Source organism: Chanos chanos, chromosome 4 (assembly GCF_902362185.1).
Source record: "Chanos chanos chromosome 4, fChaCha1.1, whole genome shotgun sequence".
Taxonomy (NCBI): Eukaryota; Metazoa; Chordata; class Actinopteri; order Gonorynchiformes; family Chanidae; genus Chanos; species Chanos chanos.
The window spans coordinates 13,411,808-13,429,789 of NC_044498.1; the positions used below are offsets into that span (position 1 = coordinate 13,411,808).

Sequence of the window (17,982 nt, forward strand, 5' to 3'; positions counted from 1 at the left end):
CCTGCCCATCAAAACTACAATTACACAGTTCTTAAATCACAGCGTCAACACAATCATCAAAGACACAGGTGCCTGTGCATTTGCACGTATGTGCACCGGAAAAGTCTCGCACCAGGCTGCTGCGGTAATTCACGCTGGTTGCTATAGACACAAGTTTCACACAGGATCTTTCAGCTTCACAGAGTGTAATTTCCTCAGCCGCCACCTCACAGTATGCAATCTCACTACAGCTTAAGGTAAAGAATTCTCAATACAACACTGTCCCAGAGGAATCTGAGCGACGAGGAAACTAAGTTTGCGTAGAAGCAAAGTGCGTGTTTGTGTGCGTGTGTGTGTGTAACTGAAAGACCGTGGAAAATCTATCACGAGAACGGAGAATTGCCCTCCGAGAGGTTGAAGAACTTTAACCGCCTCCTGAGAGGGGGAAAAAAAAAAAAAATAGCTCCACTAATAATTAGGTGTCAGGGTGCTTGGCAGAGTAGGAGAATTAGCGTGCGTCCTATAAAGCTTTTTAAAGACGGAGAGAGAAACAGTCTGGGCGGTGAAGAGGAGCCACTAAACACACGTGTTAAAACATATGCAAGCGAACAAGACGACAGCAGATGGTGACTGATACTTGGAAAAATAAATCAAACACTTCCCCAAGTACTTTGCTTGCTTGCAAAGGCGATGCTCAGAGAGGACAAGGCCCTGCGGCCACATTCGCTCTACGTCTGCACACTGTTTGATCGCAAATGAAGTGTCGTTTCTAAATTGGTCCCCTGCCCCACGACTCCAACAAGTCTACAAACTTTATGTCTGTGACAGTGTGGTATAACACAGTTTATTGGGCACTTTTTGGTAGCGTAAACCATTGTGTTTCTTTTGTTTTATGTTATTTTATTCATTTATTTTATCTACGGCACTTATCAGTTACAGCAGTATCTGCAGCTTTATAATACATTTTGCTCTGGCCACTGTTATTTGTATAACACTCATGAAAAGATCAAATGTTCACTGTGGGTGCCTCTTTACTCTAGTATTCGCCATTCGTGGTGTATTGTAATAAAGCGTGTGTCATCACTTACCTCGACTGGCTCTGTCAACATGTTCTAGGTCATCTATAAATTTGAGCACATCTGGATACTTCTCCTCACACAGTTCAGCCAAGAAGTGCAGGAGAGTGGACTTCTGATCAGTAGACTTAGTGTCCTTCAGCTGAAAGAGAAGCAGAGAGACATACAGAGAGAGAGAGAGAGAGAGAGAGAGAGACAACATACATCAGTACATGTTTTAAAGATGACTGTAGTCTGCAGTGTAAACTATAAAGGGCTGACTGTGTATATGCATACACATACACATACATTCACACACACACACTCTTATTTCTTCCCTTTTCCTACACGTTACAAAGAACTTCAATTTCAGTTTCAAAACAAGTTTCATATAAAGTCCATGCTTTTTTAAACATATCTTTATTTATTTTCTTGTATTTAGTTTTTTCTTTGGGGGGGGGGGGGGGTGTCATAAAAATGGGATGAAAGAGTAAAGAAAAAAAAAAGACAAAACAGGAACGGTAAAACAAGCAAACAAACATCACTCAAACAAAAAATAAAAACAGCATCTTGAAGGGAGACATCTTCAGCATTCTCCTTTGTGTCTGACAAGTTAATTTGATGGCACACTCTGAAATTGCAGCTGGATTGGCAAAGCGAGATGTTTTCATTGTCAATTATGATTACCATTCCTGCAATAAAGATACAGGGCCTTTGTAAAGGCCGCAGGTCTTTTGAAAGGCAAGAAGAGCAGAATGTGAAAAGCATTTGATTAGGAGAGATAACACAAACATTATTAAGCTCTGCGGGACCGGGCTCTTCGCTGCCTTCCATGCATCTCACCTGGTGAGAATGGCCAAATCACTCACGGGAGTGTGTGTGAGAGACAGTGTGTGTGTGTGTGTGTGTGCGTGTGTGTGTGAGAGACAGTGTGTGTGTGTGTGTGTGTGTGTGTTTGTGTGTACGTGGGAGGTGTGGTGGGAGCCAAATTCTCATACGCGCAAAAATGTTTTGCTGGTGGTTTTTTGTGTTTGTAACAAACCACATGGGGTTAACTTTTGTGCTGTTTACCATTGAATGAGAGGCTGGAGAAAAAAAAAAAAAAACAGGAAAAGGGAAAAGGGTTGTTGATTTAACACTCAGTGGGTGTAATTCAACATATAATATGAAAACAGAGTCTGTGGGACGTGTTTAAGGGCAGAGAGAATATGTCAATACTCACACAGCTTCACCTAATGACACAGTTAAACTTTCCCTCTCTAAAAAAAAAAAAAAACCCTCTGCAAACAAAGTGGGAAAACATGAAGGGGACGCCTCGGGCAGGGTGCACTAGACGAGGCTCCCGACACACTTCCTCTGTCAGAGCCGCCCGTCCGAGAACGCGCCGCTACGCACGCCGTTTTCGACCTTAATTTCTTTGTTAGTAAAAAAAAAAAAAAAAAAAAAAAAAAAAAAAAAGGAGGAAAAAAAAGAAAAAAAAAATCGGCTTATGCTGCTGGCTCAGGCATAGAGAGGACCTCGACTGTGAAAGAGGAGAGGATCTGAGGACACCGGTATAGCTTTGCCTGTCAGATTCTCCACAGATCATCAACGTGACACAGACAGACACCACACTGACCGAAGAGAAATGCCACTGATTCTGCACACATCGCCATCAAGTCCAGACTCATCATCTCATATTACCTTACCTTCACAAAAACTGAATGTAAAATACCTTTGGTTTAAAAAACATACGACGAATATCGGTTCAATTAATGAGTTACGGAAAAGAGATCCCGGTGCCTTTTTTTATGCTTTATGTTGGCCATTTGAGTCCAACATTTCGACACATTTGGTATATGCTCTCGCAGTGAGCAGCTTATGCAATGACAGGTCCTAGTTCCAAAGTGTGATACGGTAATGGTCATTTTGAGGGGAATTTTCACAATGTCCAAAAAAAAAAAGGCGAAAGACTCTAAAGAAACACGGGATGAATGGTGGGTCGTGGAACAATAAAGAGAAAAGACATAGTGGGTCCGACAAATGAACAACCCGCAGGTTACCATGGTAACTCTTCAAACTTACTCAGGTGGGGTGGTAATTAAATTCACCTTTTATGCATCCTCCCTTCTCTCTCTGTGCCACTTTCCAAAAAATCAACCACTTACCCCTGCATTTTCATTAAAGGGCTTTTCACTCTGTAAAATCGTTATGAGGCAAATTTATAACCTCGTGCTACATAAAATAGACAGGATTTTCAAGAAGGCAGGCCTAAGTGCAAAAAGTGGCTGAGTAAGAGGTTGACAGGATTGAAATCCACCTCTTTTTAATTAGCTTTGTGCCACGCTGATAAGAAATAATAATAATAATAATAATAATAAAAAAGAGAAAATAGTAAAAAAGTGTAAAAACCTCACTCTTATTCTCTTTCCAAACTGCCAAACTTCCATGCTCTTGTCATTATTTTGTTTCTGTGGTCTCTCTCTCTCTCTCTCTCTCTCTTTCAGCCTTGCTGTCATGTTTGCTTTTTGAAAAGCCTACCATGAGGTGTAAGCCTGACATACAGGATTGTTAGTCACTAGGGTAGGTCATCTTGACTACAGCTTAGCCCGGGGCAAAAAGCAGACCTTAGGTAACCTCCTGCTGAAATCTGTAAAAAGAACAAAAACTCATATATACCAGTAAGTAGTACTGATACAAAACACTTGATAGCGACAAGGAACAATGCTGAACACAAAACATTTGACAAAATGAAAACTCGACTTTGCAAAGTCTCCAAGTCTTAACTTTTTTGGGTCTTTTTTTTTTCTGGCTTAAGTACAGACTTTGGTCAATCTGTAGATCATTTTTATATTGCTCTGTTGCTCTTACTCAGGTAAACAGATACTTCATTGTATGGAAGGCAGCTTGAGAACTTTCAAAACTGCTAGTATTGCAATATAGGCGTATGGGAGCACACTAACTGGGGGGGGGGGGGAGTGGACTGACGCCTTTATCAGCGAAATCACGCTACAGACAGAGTGGCCAATGAAAGCTTGCGGTGGTTTCAGAGTTTAAAAAAAAAAAAAAAAAAACACTTCCCAAAACCAAAATGCCAGGTTTCAGGGTTTACAAGAATGCATACACACACATAAGAGACACACACATAAGACCTAGGACATAACTCAGACTTATCTCTAGAAACAGATGAAAGTCGCATAAAGTGGTTTTTTAGTCTCTGAAGCTTTGATAGATGCTAAAAAGATATCCAGGCCCTAGTGTGCTTGATAGTGTTAAATCAAATGAAAGCCTTTCAAACAAAGCGTGTTTCATTGTAAGAGGTACTTTAGATTGGTGGGATGATAGGGTCAAGGTGACATGAAAGCAAGGGACTTCAATGAAGGACCAAGATGCATCAGCAGTTGTGTCTCCCAATCAGGAGCCATCTACGGGTCCGGACACTTTGAATCCAGCATTTTAATGCTCCCCCCCCAAAGCACTTCAGAAGAATATGAATTATCAACGTATCTTATAGCACAACAGCATATTAGACGATGATGAGATGCTCAACTGAGGAGCCTCTCTCTTTGTGCGTGTGTACCACAATACCCATTCAAGCTTTCTTGAATATGGTTCAACAGATAAAAGATGAAAGCACCTAAGACACACAATGAACAAATTTCTCTCTCAAATGTCAAAAAAAAAAAAAAAAGTCCAGACCAAAGTTCAAGAGTAAGCACAGCAAGGAGACAAATAGCTTCAGCAACTGTATCCACTAACTGTTACCCACCTTGCAGAGGGAGCTGAGGTCAAAGCCATAGGACTGGGCATTGCGGGAGCCAGCGTTCATGTAGTTGCCCATGAGAAGGACCAGTTCTAGCAGTCGGCTAAAGCTCTTGCTCTTCCTGACCTCCTCACAGGCCGCGTTCACTGCCATGATGTCCGGTCTGATGTTGTTCACTTGCTCATCAAACTGCAGCTTAAAGAGAATGGAGTTTAGCCTTGGCCTCAGCCTCTTCACGCTGCTCATCTGAGAGAGAGAGAGAGAGAGAGTGAGAGAGAGAAAGAGGTTAAAAACAAGAGGTTAAAAAAAAAAGATTAGATAACACACCCTTTGACTGTGGTGTACATCAAGCTCTGAGTTTGCAGCTTTATACATTACACAATGAATACCAAAAGGAAAAAAAAAAAATGTCAGAGGTAAAACCCAGACCGAGTCCCTTATCCCCTCTAGTGTTCTACTCTCAACTTCTAAGCTGTCCATCTCTCACTGACCAAAAAAAAAAAAAAACCCCTCAGCACAAGAGATGCAGCTTAAAACTGTGTGTCTCACACCCCCTCCATCCCCAGACTCACCCTGAAATTGCTTTCAGACTTCTGCAATTTTTCTACTGCTTTTTCCGTCTGGCGTTCTAAAAGCTATTTGCATACGGTCAGTCCATTTTTTTTTTTTTTTTTTTTGTTGCTAGGCAGTGGTAATGGATGTTGGCAATGATCAGGTTTGGGATCAGACCTGCAGAGTTAATTGGCGTGAGAGCGTCTATGGGGTGAGACTGGGCGTACGGGTGGAATGCACAATAGACAGCGTCGAATTACCACCGTTACACAATTACTCTAAATTGGGAAATATTGCGTTTTAAATGGGAGGTCTCTGCAGTCTTGGCCACGGGAGCGCATCCCCACGGCTGAGAGGAGAACTGAGGTTTCCTCTAAGGGGCATAATTACCTGACAAGCATGCCTGTTATAAAAGCATCTCCTGACAGGGACCGCGTGAGTACGCGATACATTATCGCTTCCATGTCAATACTGAAGACAGCATCCATCTCAAGGGTCTTCGTCAAGAGAGGGGCGGACGCCATCTTAATTTATTCGAGTGAAAACAGATTGGCAACATCGGATCCAGCATCTCAATAAGTAACTTGATCGGGGGGGGGCATTAATGTCTAAAGCAGTTCTTTGTAATCAGGCATTATTGTTTTTGGTGGTTTGCTTAATGTTTCGCTTGCACTGAGCAGCTGCATACGGAAAAAGTAAAGGATGCGCTATCAAAATCACAAAAAAAAAAAGAAAAAAGAAAAGAAAATAAACAAGCAATGAAAATCTACCTGCTCATGGGGGCACAGGAACAAATTTCCCTCCTTTCATATTTTCCGGCTTTGAAAGACAGTAAGGCTCTCTGTAGGAAGTCTAACAGGACACCTTGGACTTGCGGATTTAACCAGGAAATGATATTTTGAGGCTAGTCTAACATCACTGCTCTACAAATGGTCTCTGTTGGGCTTTTTTTCCCCCCATTTACAGAGAATGTCATAATTCAAAACACAGCAGAAGAGGAATCATAACACAGACATACCCGGAAGAAAGGCAAGTCAATATCAATGCAAATAAATAAGAGAGTGGGACATTAACACAAAGGGCCTTTCATCCCACAAGATAAGAAACACAAAAGGCTAAAAGTAAAATAAATGGAGTAAAAATAGAGAGAGATAGAGAGACAGGGAGGGAGGGAAGGAGAGAGGGAGAGAGAGCGAGGGAGAAAAGAAAGAAAATGGGGCAGAGATAAATGCTTAATTTATGTGTGTAAACATTCTGCCAACTTGTAACAAGCATCCTCTCTGTGTGTCAGACTGCATCTAATCTGTGATGAAACAGACTTCAATTCAAAGCACTCGCAGTCATAAATGTTTGAAAAGGATTAGTACCAAAAAGTACCGTCAGGGAGAAAAGTAGATACATGGAATTATTTATTATCGTCCTTCTAACGGCTGGAAAAGGGAGAGAGGGGGAAAAAAAAAAGAAGTTTGACAACCACATTTAAATCAAGTCGTTTTTCACCTGTGTACACAAGCAAAGATGTTAGGTGTCTACTCATAGCAACCACAACCAAATAAGTTACAACAACAGCTACACGAACCACATGAGAATATTCATTTGTTTGTAAACGGGTGTATGACACAAACAGTATATCTAACATTATTAACGGACAGCATCTGCAACACACTATATGTTAATCACAAGACAATTTCTCAGTGTTTACAGTGTCATTGACGACTGTGACCTTATGGTCAACGATACAGAGATCTCTGTGACTATTAAAAAAATGAAAGGCTCAAGAACACATTCAGACCTATACACGGCTTCCTGAACATAATCCTAAATAAAACCGTTGTTAATCTTTCTGTTCGTCTTTCCAAGCAAGCGAAAAACAAATAATATAAACAAAAACAAAATGGCAGCAAATGTAATGGGCAAATATTCTCCTCTCACCAAAGCTAGATATTAAGGAGAGAAACCTTGTCTACAGACAGCACTTAGAGTGGAAATGTCATGAATGTTAGTCTATGCAGAACGCTGGGTCCATTGGGCTGTGTGACCCACCTAGAGTCCTTCACATGAGACAGCTCTGTTCTCTGTACACCTATACATAACATAAGCTTTTTTCCAGTGAACTCCGGCTCTCTGTGCCCCTATACATAATATAAGCTTTGCTCCAGTGAACTCAGGCTCACTGTGCCCTATACATAATATAAGCTTTTCTCCGGTGAACTCAGGCTCTCTGTGCCCTATACATAACATAAGCTTTTTTCCAGTGAACTCAGGCTCTCTGTGCCCCTATACATAATATAAGCTTTTCTCCAGTGAACTCAGGCTCTCGGTGCCCTATACATAATATAAGCTTTTCTCCAGTGAACTCCGGCTCTCTGTGCCCCTATACATAACATAAGCTTTTTTCCAGTGAACTCAGGCTCTCTGTGCCCTATACATAATATAAGCTTTTCTCCAGTGAACTCAGGCTCTCTGTGCCCTATACATAATATAAGCTTTTCTCCAGTGAACTCAGGCTCTCTGTGCCCTATACATAACATAAGCTTTTTCCAGTGAACTCAGGCTCTCTGTGCCCTATACATAACATAAGCTTTTCTCCAGTGAACTCAGGCTCTCTGTGCCCTATACATAACATAAGCTTTTCTCCAGTGAACTCAGGCTCTCTGTGCCCTATACATAATATAAGCTTTTCTCCAGTGAACTCCGGCTCTCTGTGCCCTATACATAACATAAGCTTTTTTCCAGTGAACTCAGGCTCTCTGTGCCCTATACATAACATAAGCTTTTCTCCAGTGAACTCAGGCTCTCTGTGCCCTATACATAACATAAGCTTTTTTCTAGTGAACTCAGGCTCTCTGTGCCCCTATACATAACATAAGCTTTTCTCCAGTGAACTCAGGCTCTCTGTGCCCTATACATAACATAAGCTTTTCTCCAGTGAACTCAGGCTCTCTGTGCCCTATACATAATATAAGCTTTTCTCCAGTGAACTCAGGCTCTCTGTGCCCTATACATAATATAAGCTTTTTTTCCAGTGAACTCAGGCTCTCTGTGCCCCTATACATAACATAAGCTTTTTTCCAGTGAACTCAGGCTCTCTGTGCCCTATACATAATATAAGCTTTTCTCCAGTGAACTCAGGCTCTCTGTGCCCTATACATAATATAAGCTTTTCTCCAGTGAACTCAGGCTCTCTGTGCCCCTATACATAACATAAGCTTTTTTCCAGTGAACTCAGGCTCTCTGTGCCCTATACATAACATAAGCTTTTCTCCAGTGAACTCAGGCTCTCTGTGCCCTATACATAATATAAGCTTTTCTCCAGTGAACTCAGGCTCTCTGTGCCCTATACATAATATAAGCTTTTCTCCAGTGAACTCCGGCTCTCTGTGCCCTATACATAATATAAGCTTTTCTCCAGTGAACTCCGGCTCTCTGTGCCCTATACATAACATAAGCTTTTTTCCAGTGAACTCAGGCTCTCTGTGCCCTATACATAACATAAGCTTTTCTCCAGTGAACTCAGGCTCTCTGTGCCCTATACATAACATAAGCTTTTTTTCTAGTGAACTCAGGCTCTCTGTGCCCCTATACATAACATAAGCTTTTCTCCAGTGAACTCAGGCTCTCTGTGCCCTATACATAACATAAGCTTTTCTCCAGTGAACTCAGGCTCTCTGTGCCCTATACATAATATAAGCTTTTCTCCAGTGAACTCAGGCTCTCTGTGCCCTATACATAATATAAGCTTTGCTCCAGTGAACTCAGGCTCTCTGTGCCCTATACATAATATAAGCTTTTCTCCAGTGAACTCAGGCTCTCTGTGCCCCTATACATAACATAAGCTTTTTTCCAGTGAACTCAGGCTCTCTGTGCCCTATACATAATATAAGCTTTTCTCCAGTGAACTCAGGCTCTCTGTGCCCTATACATAATATAAGCTTTTCTCCAGTGAACTCAGGCTCTCGGTGCCCTATACATAATATAAGCATTTCGCCAGTGAACTCTGTGCCCCTATAGATCATATAAGCAGTGAACTCTATATTTCTGTGCCCCTATAGATCATATAAGCAGTGAACTGTGGCTCTCTGTGCCCCTGTAGATCATATACGCAGTGAACAGTGGCTTTCTGTGCCCCTATAGATCATATAAGCAGTGAACTCTGGATTTCTGTGCCCCTATAGATCATATAAGCAGTGAACTGTGGCTCTCTGTGCCCCTGTAGATCATATAAGCAGTGAACAGTGGCTTTCTGTGCCCCTATAGGTCATATAAGCAGTGAACTCTGGCTTTCTGTGCCCCTATAGATCATATACGTTTTTCTCCAGTGAACTGTGGCTCTCTGTGCTCCTATAGGTCATATAAGCTTGTCTCCAGTGAACTCGGGTACCTGAAAAATGTTACACACACACACAGACATTATGTTGTAGAATCAGGCCTTTAACAGTAATGAGTATACACAGATACCCACAGACTCACACAAACACACACACAGTTACATTTTACTTCCACAATCTTTTGAGTTTTTTCTGATTCAACTTTCTATGCACCTCTGCTTGGGTCTCAAATAAAAGACTGACTTGTTGCCAGGGCAACAGGCATTTCTACCTTTCTGTGTTTAGTGTGTTAATTCACCTGTTTCATTAAACTCAAGTTCATATGTTCAAAGACAAAATGTGCTTTGAGCCTGTGAACACCATCAATTATAACCCTGTCAATCTGAAAACAGAAAAACAACCCTGCCCCCCCCCCAAAAAAACCCAACAACAACAAAAAAAACCCCAACAAAACAAAAACAAAAAAACCCAAAAACAAATAAACAACCCCCCCCCCCCAAAGAATGTAAGTCACTTGTCACACCAGCAAACCAAAAAGATAAAATGAAGCCATTCTAACCACAAACACAACACTTGAAAGGTAGGTTCCCTTTAAGCACTTAAGGTTCAAGGTGCTGGCTTAAAAGTAGGAATAAAGAAAGAGAGGGACAAAAGCCTGGTCTCAAAGAGTGGGAAACGGAAAAAAAAGAGAATACCTTTGAACTGAAGTCTTAAACCACCTCTTTTTTCTAACCCACACATATAAATAAGTATTATCCTCACATCACACAATCTTCACATCACTGTTTTCTATGTCAAACCTGCTGCTTTTTCTTTCTTTCTTTCTTTCTTTCTTTCTTTCTTTCTTTCTTTCTTTCTTCTCTTCCTATCAATCCAAAGATCTTTCTCCCCGCCCATCCTCACTACTGCCTTCCCAATGCATCCTTAAGTAAAAGGGTGCAAGCAAAGTGGTCTTAGTGCAAACACACACACACACACACACACAAAGGACAGTCACGATCTGTTCATGCGGTGAGCGCTGCTGTGAATCACTACCAAGGTCAGCTCCTGCCGTGTACTGCAGACTGTGAATGTGTCCGATTGGTTATTTATTTGCGGACAGGCGACGCCTACAGAGAGGTGTGCAAGGCTGAAGTGACGACAAATCAGAGAAGGAGCTGAGCGCGGGCAGACAACTAATCTATAGAGCGCTGTAAACATAGAGGCCAACAGTCATAGCTATGCCACTCCGCCAATGACACTCTGTGTTCACTTATCCCCACACTCATATCACTTACACCCAGGGGGCCAATCTGAAGGGACGTTGACAAAACGAAAGAAAGAGAGAGAGATAGAGAGAGAGAGGGAGAGAGATGCAATAATTACTGGTTTCCCCTCTGTATTAGTTGGCAGTTGACAGTGATACTGAGGTGGGTTCTAGTAGGCTGTCCCAAGTTTCAAAGCTTATAAGAAACAAAGCCCTGTGGGCTACAGGCCTGCCACAGAACTGGGTGCTATAGGGACGCAAAAATACGCTCAGTGACAATGACAAAATGTGTAGTGTGTTAAGATTATTGATTAATTGTCTAAACTGGCCACTCGTCCTCACACAAACTTTCAGGTAATGACAGAGTCTGGGCAAACTTCCATTTGGCGTTCACATACCTAATAAATACATTTTTTGCTTGTTTGTTTGTTTGTTTGTTTTAAACCTTTATTTAATCACAGTGGGCCACAGGCCACTGACTAGGCGTACTCTCTTCCATAGCTGCTATGCTAGGACAAGGCTCGGCAAACTGTTACGAGAGTACCCCTGGCATGGAAACCTAACCTACTGTTAGACTCTATTTGTACACTACTGGACATGTTGTGAGTCAGCGATATAATAATTTCTATCTAGACAGTAATCGGTATGTTCTGTGTGATTTCAAATACACTTGTTATGAGATGTTGGTATAAAGTTGACTTCCGTGAATATTCAGTTTAGTACCTGAAAAGGCTGATCACACACACATATTAGAACACACATAACTTTATGCAAATGCTACCTAGAGATGTAATCCTAGACGGGATCCACGTGCACACTCCACTGTGTGGCTTTGAAAAGCCAGTCAACATAAAGACATGTATATGTCTTAACAGCTGAGCGACTGAATAGGGACGAGTTGGTTCATTCGTAAATGGGTTTCCGTCTTTTTGTGTCGAGTTTATCAGGCAAAGGACAGGTGTTTCTCTTTCTTTGGCTGGGCTTTTGAGAGAAGGATCATCTGCATTTTAATGACGACGACTCCTTTATTAGAGCTTAAGCAGAAGCATGATTACCTTTCTCTGTGCAAGACACTAAACTGCAAGGGCGAGTTCGTTTAGGAGACACAAAATATTTAAGCAAGCTCAACGTTTCAAGTCAAAATGCTCTATTTAACCAAATGTTCTCACTGATTAAATTCATAACTGTAGACAGACACAAGTAATTTTCCTCATTTTGAAGTCCACACAAACTAGAAATGTACACAAATTGTACATATTAATTATCATCTGATTATGGAGAAGTGTTAATTTGGCTCAGACATGCAGACAAAAGAAAATGTCTAATTAACAGTGAACTGAAGGAGGATGACAAATGTGCCTGTGTGTATGCATACTCACCACAACCCCAAACTGTTCAGGCTCACAGAGGTTGGCATACTCGCACTTGTATTTCACCAGTGCGTTTAACTGCACCTGTTCTGGAAGATGCTTCACCAGGTTCTGAAAAAGAGAAATAGAGAAAGAAAGAGAGAGAGAGAGAGAGAGAGAGAGAGAGAGAGAGAGAGAGATGTGGTTAAATGATTTCCAACTATTTGTCCAATGGTTTGAAGAGACATCAATAGTGTACGGCAGTGTCCAGTAGCTGAGGTCAGCACAGGGAGACTGGAGAAAATTAGATTTAAAATGAAGGAATAAAATGACACTATAACCTCAGTCTGTGGTACCACTTGGTGATAAGCTGTTGAGGAAGAAAAAAAAAGGACAAAAATCCAATACCAAAATCCAACGGTCCAAATCCTTTAGAAATATTCTAAGGTAATGTTTTCTTCATGTCCTCCACGAGTTTACCATTTAGAATTCGGTAACAAAACTTTAACAGGAAAAGAAAGAGAGGGGGGAAGAAAGGCGAAGATAATAGCCTTTTCCAACCTCAACTTTAAACGTCCTTGTATGAGTCCATTAAAGGACAGAAATGAAGTTTATCATTCGGACGTCCCCTCCCACTGAAATATTATTAAACTAGAGTACCATTCGCCTGGCTCATACAAGCCAGCTTCCGCAGTGTTACATGGATTTCCTCCGGAGAGAATCCATAATGTGTAGCTCTTAACTACTTTCTGCACTGTAAACCCACACATAAATATCCATTTGTAATGTTGTTGACTTGTTGCCTTAGTCTGTCACTCACATACAGCTCCTTCCACAGACACACACACACACACACACAGCCTGCAGCGTCTTCAATCAGAGTGTATATGCCTAGCGATAACCTACATGTAAACCTTGTATATTGTCACACAAGACTTCCAAACTATATGTAAAAAGGCATTCAGGTCTGCAGTTATCATGCAACATGAACATGTTCTTCACATAAATAATAGTTGTAATACAAGTAGATGTGATTCTACATGTGTAAATTCATAATCTGGCAATGTATGGATATAGGTGCAATCTAAAGATCTATTTATGATCTGTATAATTCAATCTGAATAAAGATGGAGCCAAACTGAAGTGTATCATTTTATAACTGCAGGCGGGGAAGTGTTTAAGCCACACAAGTGCCTTTTTTAACTGAAAAGTTTAGACAAGTCTGGTTCTATAATGCTAACACACACCAAAGGTTTATTCAAAATACTGTCACTCTACTGTAAGACAGTTGATTTGTTGGTTATCCATGCACCTATAAAATGTGCGAAAGGAACATTCACTGATTTGAATGAGTGTATATTTTAGCACTCTGTTAAGTCTCACTCTCTTACACACTTTCTCTCACTCAAACTTCATTTTTCTTCTTATTTGTTTGTCAGTAATTACATATGGACCCTGACAAAACAGTCTGCCAGTTCTATTTATATTCATGGCTCCTTTCATGACTTCCAATATACCAAAGGCACTTGAAATTAAATAGAGGCATAATTGACAAAAATGAGATTACATGAATAAAGTTTCTTTTGAAAAAGGTGCACTGGTATAATTGGCTTTTCAACTGTGCACACTGAATAAACAATTAGCACCGCATATTTAGTTTTCGGATTCCCACATCCACATCGTCACATACTCCCTTTTCACAAAGAGTCAATGCACATGTCAACCAAGCCCACCTTTTAGAGACCAGAAATGGGAAGTGAAGATATGCAAGGAATGCAAATCAGTGGAGAGGAATGACTTCATTAATGCAGTCTATGAGAGCGTGAGGCGGAGGTACAGAATGAGGAAAAAAGAGACTACGAGAAAGAGAATGAGAGAGCAGGAAAGCACAACTGACAGAGAAAGAGAGAGAGAGAGAGAGAGAGAGGGAGAGGCGCAGTGGGGTTGGGAGAAAGAGAGAGAGAGAGAGAGAGAGAGAGAGAGAGAGTGGGAGACAGAGAGAGATCTCACAGCACTGACACACAAAACTTTGCTAATTGGCAAATGCAGGGTCACAAATGAGGAGCAAAAATTCCACACAAGAGCACAAAACATTAGTTGCCTTGAATGTGTGAGAGGAGACTTTCCAGAACATTCTGACCACCTGCATAAAGCACGACAATACAGTTTCAGAGGCCGTGGGACATTACTATCTTCCATCGCATAATGAGAGAAGAGGGATTAGTTAGACCCTTAATAAAGGCTCTGAAGAAAATGTCACAAAAGAGAAGCAAAAGAAATGCGTAGGTCAGAATGTGACTAACTTTTCTGTCCTTTTAATGCCCTCTTTCTTCATTCTTCATCATCAACATATTTGTCTCCTCACAACAGTGGTAAGGAAATGGGGTTGAACTTGAATGTAAAGCTCTACGGCCTGGATGCCACATATTTTGGTAGCCAATCAAAATGATACTGGCTTCAGCATTATGAGAGCCACATGCAACAAAAAGGCAAGAGTACAATCCCTGACTTCACATTGGGATAAGACTGAATCTACTGCCCACAGTTGGGGTAGCAGAGACATAGGTAGTGTCAAATCGTATTGGTCATGGGTAAAGGTCAGGCGGGATTCTAAGCAAACTGTTAGTAAACAAAAACTACACTGAATGTCTTCGCTTGATCGGAAAGAATACCAGTGTGGCGACAGGTGAGACATTTGATGAAGGTTATCAGAATATGGTGTACCAGTAACAGGCCAGAGGAGGATTGGACAATAAAGCTGATGAAATGATAATAGGAAAGAGGTAACATAGCTGGCTGAAGGGTCAAAGGTGACGTTACCTGGATCATAGGCTCGGTGAGCTGCTCCTCATCGACTTCCAAAATCATCCTGCGGATTTCCTGATACGGCATTCGGAATGAGCCCAAGAAGATGGCTGGGAATGTGCGAGAGAGACAGAGAGAGAGGGAAAGAGAGAGAGGGAGAGAGACAGTGTTAATGTTCTTGTCCACACTAGGATCGATAACGGAAGTGAGGCATTAATCGGCAGGAATCACAAAGGTGCTCAAAAAACTGCACGGTCACATCATAATGTCAACAGTAATTCAACAAGACATATAGGACACAAGGCTGCAGTGTGGTGTGTCTACACACAAGCCAGTGAGACATTCAATAAACAGTCAGAGTGAGAGAGAGAGTGAGAGAGAGAGAGAGAGAGAGAGAGAGAGAGAAAGAGAGAGATAGAGAATTGGATGAGGATGAGGATTAGGATGAGGATGAGGGAGGTTAAAGAATTGGATGAAAAATAGACTAAAACTGACAAAAAAAACCAAAAAAAAAACAATAAAGATACAAACTGCATAAACACTGTGTCGGCGAAAAGCATCTCAACTTTCCTCTCGCTCTCTCCGTAATTTCTCGCTGCATAATTTATCACTTTGACTTGGCTGATTAAGCCCATTTTCCTTTAATGCATGAAACAAAGGTCACAAAGCAGTCTGATAAAATTCAGTGAAGTGCACAAATCAGAAGAATTACAGGAGGTGAAAAAAAAAAAACTTGTTGTTTCGCATGTTTCACATATGCATCGCAAAGTGTACAAGTGTACCAAGTTGTGTTATTATTTATTTATCTGTTTTCTAGCTGAGTGGGGAAAAAAACCCCAAAAACAAAAGCAGGAAAGAAAGAAAGAAAGAAAACAACCCCACAAACAATGTGTCAAGCAACTATTAGGGTGAAAACATTTGTGGGGGGGGGGGGGGGGGGCAGAAGTGCTGTCTGAACGGGTGAGGAAAACAAGCTGACAAGAGACAAAAAGTATTTGTTCTCTCCATCGCATGTTCACACATAAAACAGCTTCTCACCGTTATCAAAATTAAACAGTCTAAAAATGTTGTTCCATTTATGCCACAGTCCCTCCTCTGCAGAGTGTTCCTTTACAGTGATGGTGCATGGTTATTAAGATGCTTAATGAAGTGAGAACACCGCTTAAGCACACAGACCTGAAAAGCCACTGACAGAACTGCCCTTTCACTCCTGTGTGAAGGAAAGTATAAAAGTACATATGTGCATGTAGGAAGTGTTAGACGTGTCAGGCTGACACTTGGCGCATAATGTAGGTTGAGAGAGAGAGAGAGAGAGAGAGGGAGAGAGAGAGAGAGAGAGAGAGAGAAGGGACACAGAGACAGCGTAGGAATGTAACATTTAGATTCATCGCTGATATAAAATGACAGTGAAAGAAGACTGAGAGGTTTGTGTAAATCATAAACTCCTACACATTCTCTGCCTATGTGGAAGATATAATTTCACATTTAATTCAGAAAATGAATGTGATTGTAAAATGCTCTCTGATCTATATAAAAGCACAGAAAGTAACTTAGTAAAGTTTATCCTTTTTCCACATACACACACACACACACACGTATATATGCAATTACAGATTAATTTCATGCATATACGTGTGTGTGTGTGTGTGTGTGTGTGTGTGTGTGTGTATAAATATATTTGTACACAAACATACATGCATGCATGAAGGAGTTCTGACAAGGAGAGACAAAGAAAACAACTGTTTGTCACTGCAACACCATGTATGTAATATCCAAGCTTTTCTCATAAGAGCAGACGGAGGAACTTTGACTAACACACTCCTGTCTGAGCGTGAAATGCAGATACCACAGTGAATAAATGGATGGAGTGATTAAAGAGAGAGAGGAGAGAGACAGAGAGAGAGAAGCAAAGGAATGAATGATGTGTACTCACACAGGTTCTGAGCTATCTTTGGATCCAGCACTTTCAGCTCTTTGATTCTCTTCTTGATGGATTTCTTCTCTTCCGTCTCTTCCTCCTCTCGCCTGGCTGTGAAGATCATCACACATTTACAGACATTAGTACCTGACAGTTAGAAACTAGCCGCCACACACGCACACGCACACACACACACACGCACGCACACAGAGAGAGAGAGAGAGAGAGAGAGAGAGAGAAAGAGCAGAAGATGGTGAGAGAGAAGTACAGAGTGTAGTATATCTCAGAGTTGCCCTATAATTTCACAGAGGGGCGTTTAGGTGACAGAGAGACACATTCAATTAAAGGGAGACAAGATGGGGGTTCCTAGGCCACGGAGTCACGGTCACATGACTGATGCATGTTGAGTGTGTCGACAGGAACGGTGCCACAGCACCGCATGCTGTAAAGAGGACTGGGCCACAGAACTGCAATTAATAACAATAAAGCCTAATTATAGAGGGAAAGAGAGCAAACACACACACACGCGCGCACACACACAAATGCACATTAACAAATATCACCGGGCTTAATGTGGACTAATAAGGGGCTTGGGCTGAACTACAATGCTAGGTATGTGATGAATATTTCATTTAACCTGCCAATCAAGGTTTAAAACATTACAAATGCCGCGGCTCCAACAAACAGTTTGAGTAACACACTGAATAATTAAATGTAAAAGCCTTTTGGGAAATGTAATAATGAAGACCAATGGGGTTTCATGGGTCTATTGACCTGGATAGGTTACACGATAAAGGGACAGAAGTGAATGCAAACTCAGGACACCTTAACATCAGGTGGATGAGAATGCATTTATTTGTGTGATCGTGAGTGTTTTTGTGATGAGGTGTGTGTGTGTGTGTGTGTGTGTGTTCTGAGCTCCTCTTCCTTGGTCTGTCTGTCTCACGGTCACGGTAAGTCTGTAAAGGGGATTGGGTACTGGTGAGACAGCCGTAGCAAATGAGATTA

The 17,982-nt window shown here is 41.4% G+C and overlaps 1 protein-coding gene across 1 annotated transcript in view; it reads right to left on the reverse strand.

The window, feature by feature from the left end:
- The window catches only part of LOC115810159 (protein diaphanous homolog 3-like), a 215,309-nt gene that overhangs the window by 75,142 nt on the left and 122,185 nt on the right, over positions 1–17,982 (reverse strand). The window contains exons 20-24 of the mRNA XM_030772085.1: positions 16,990–17,085; positions 15,072–15,166; positions 12,282–12,383; positions 4,783–5,022; positions 1,068–1,197 (exon numbers count right to left, since the gene is read on the reverse strand). Coding sequence (XP_030627945.1) covers positions 1,068–1,197; positions 4,783–5,022; positions 12,282–12,383; positions 15,072–15,166; positions 16,990–17,085 — 663 coding nt within the window. The remainder of the gene's footprint in view (positions 1–1,067; positions 1,198–4,782; positions 5,023–12,281; positions 12,384–15,071; positions 15,167–16,989; positions 17,086–17,982) is intronic.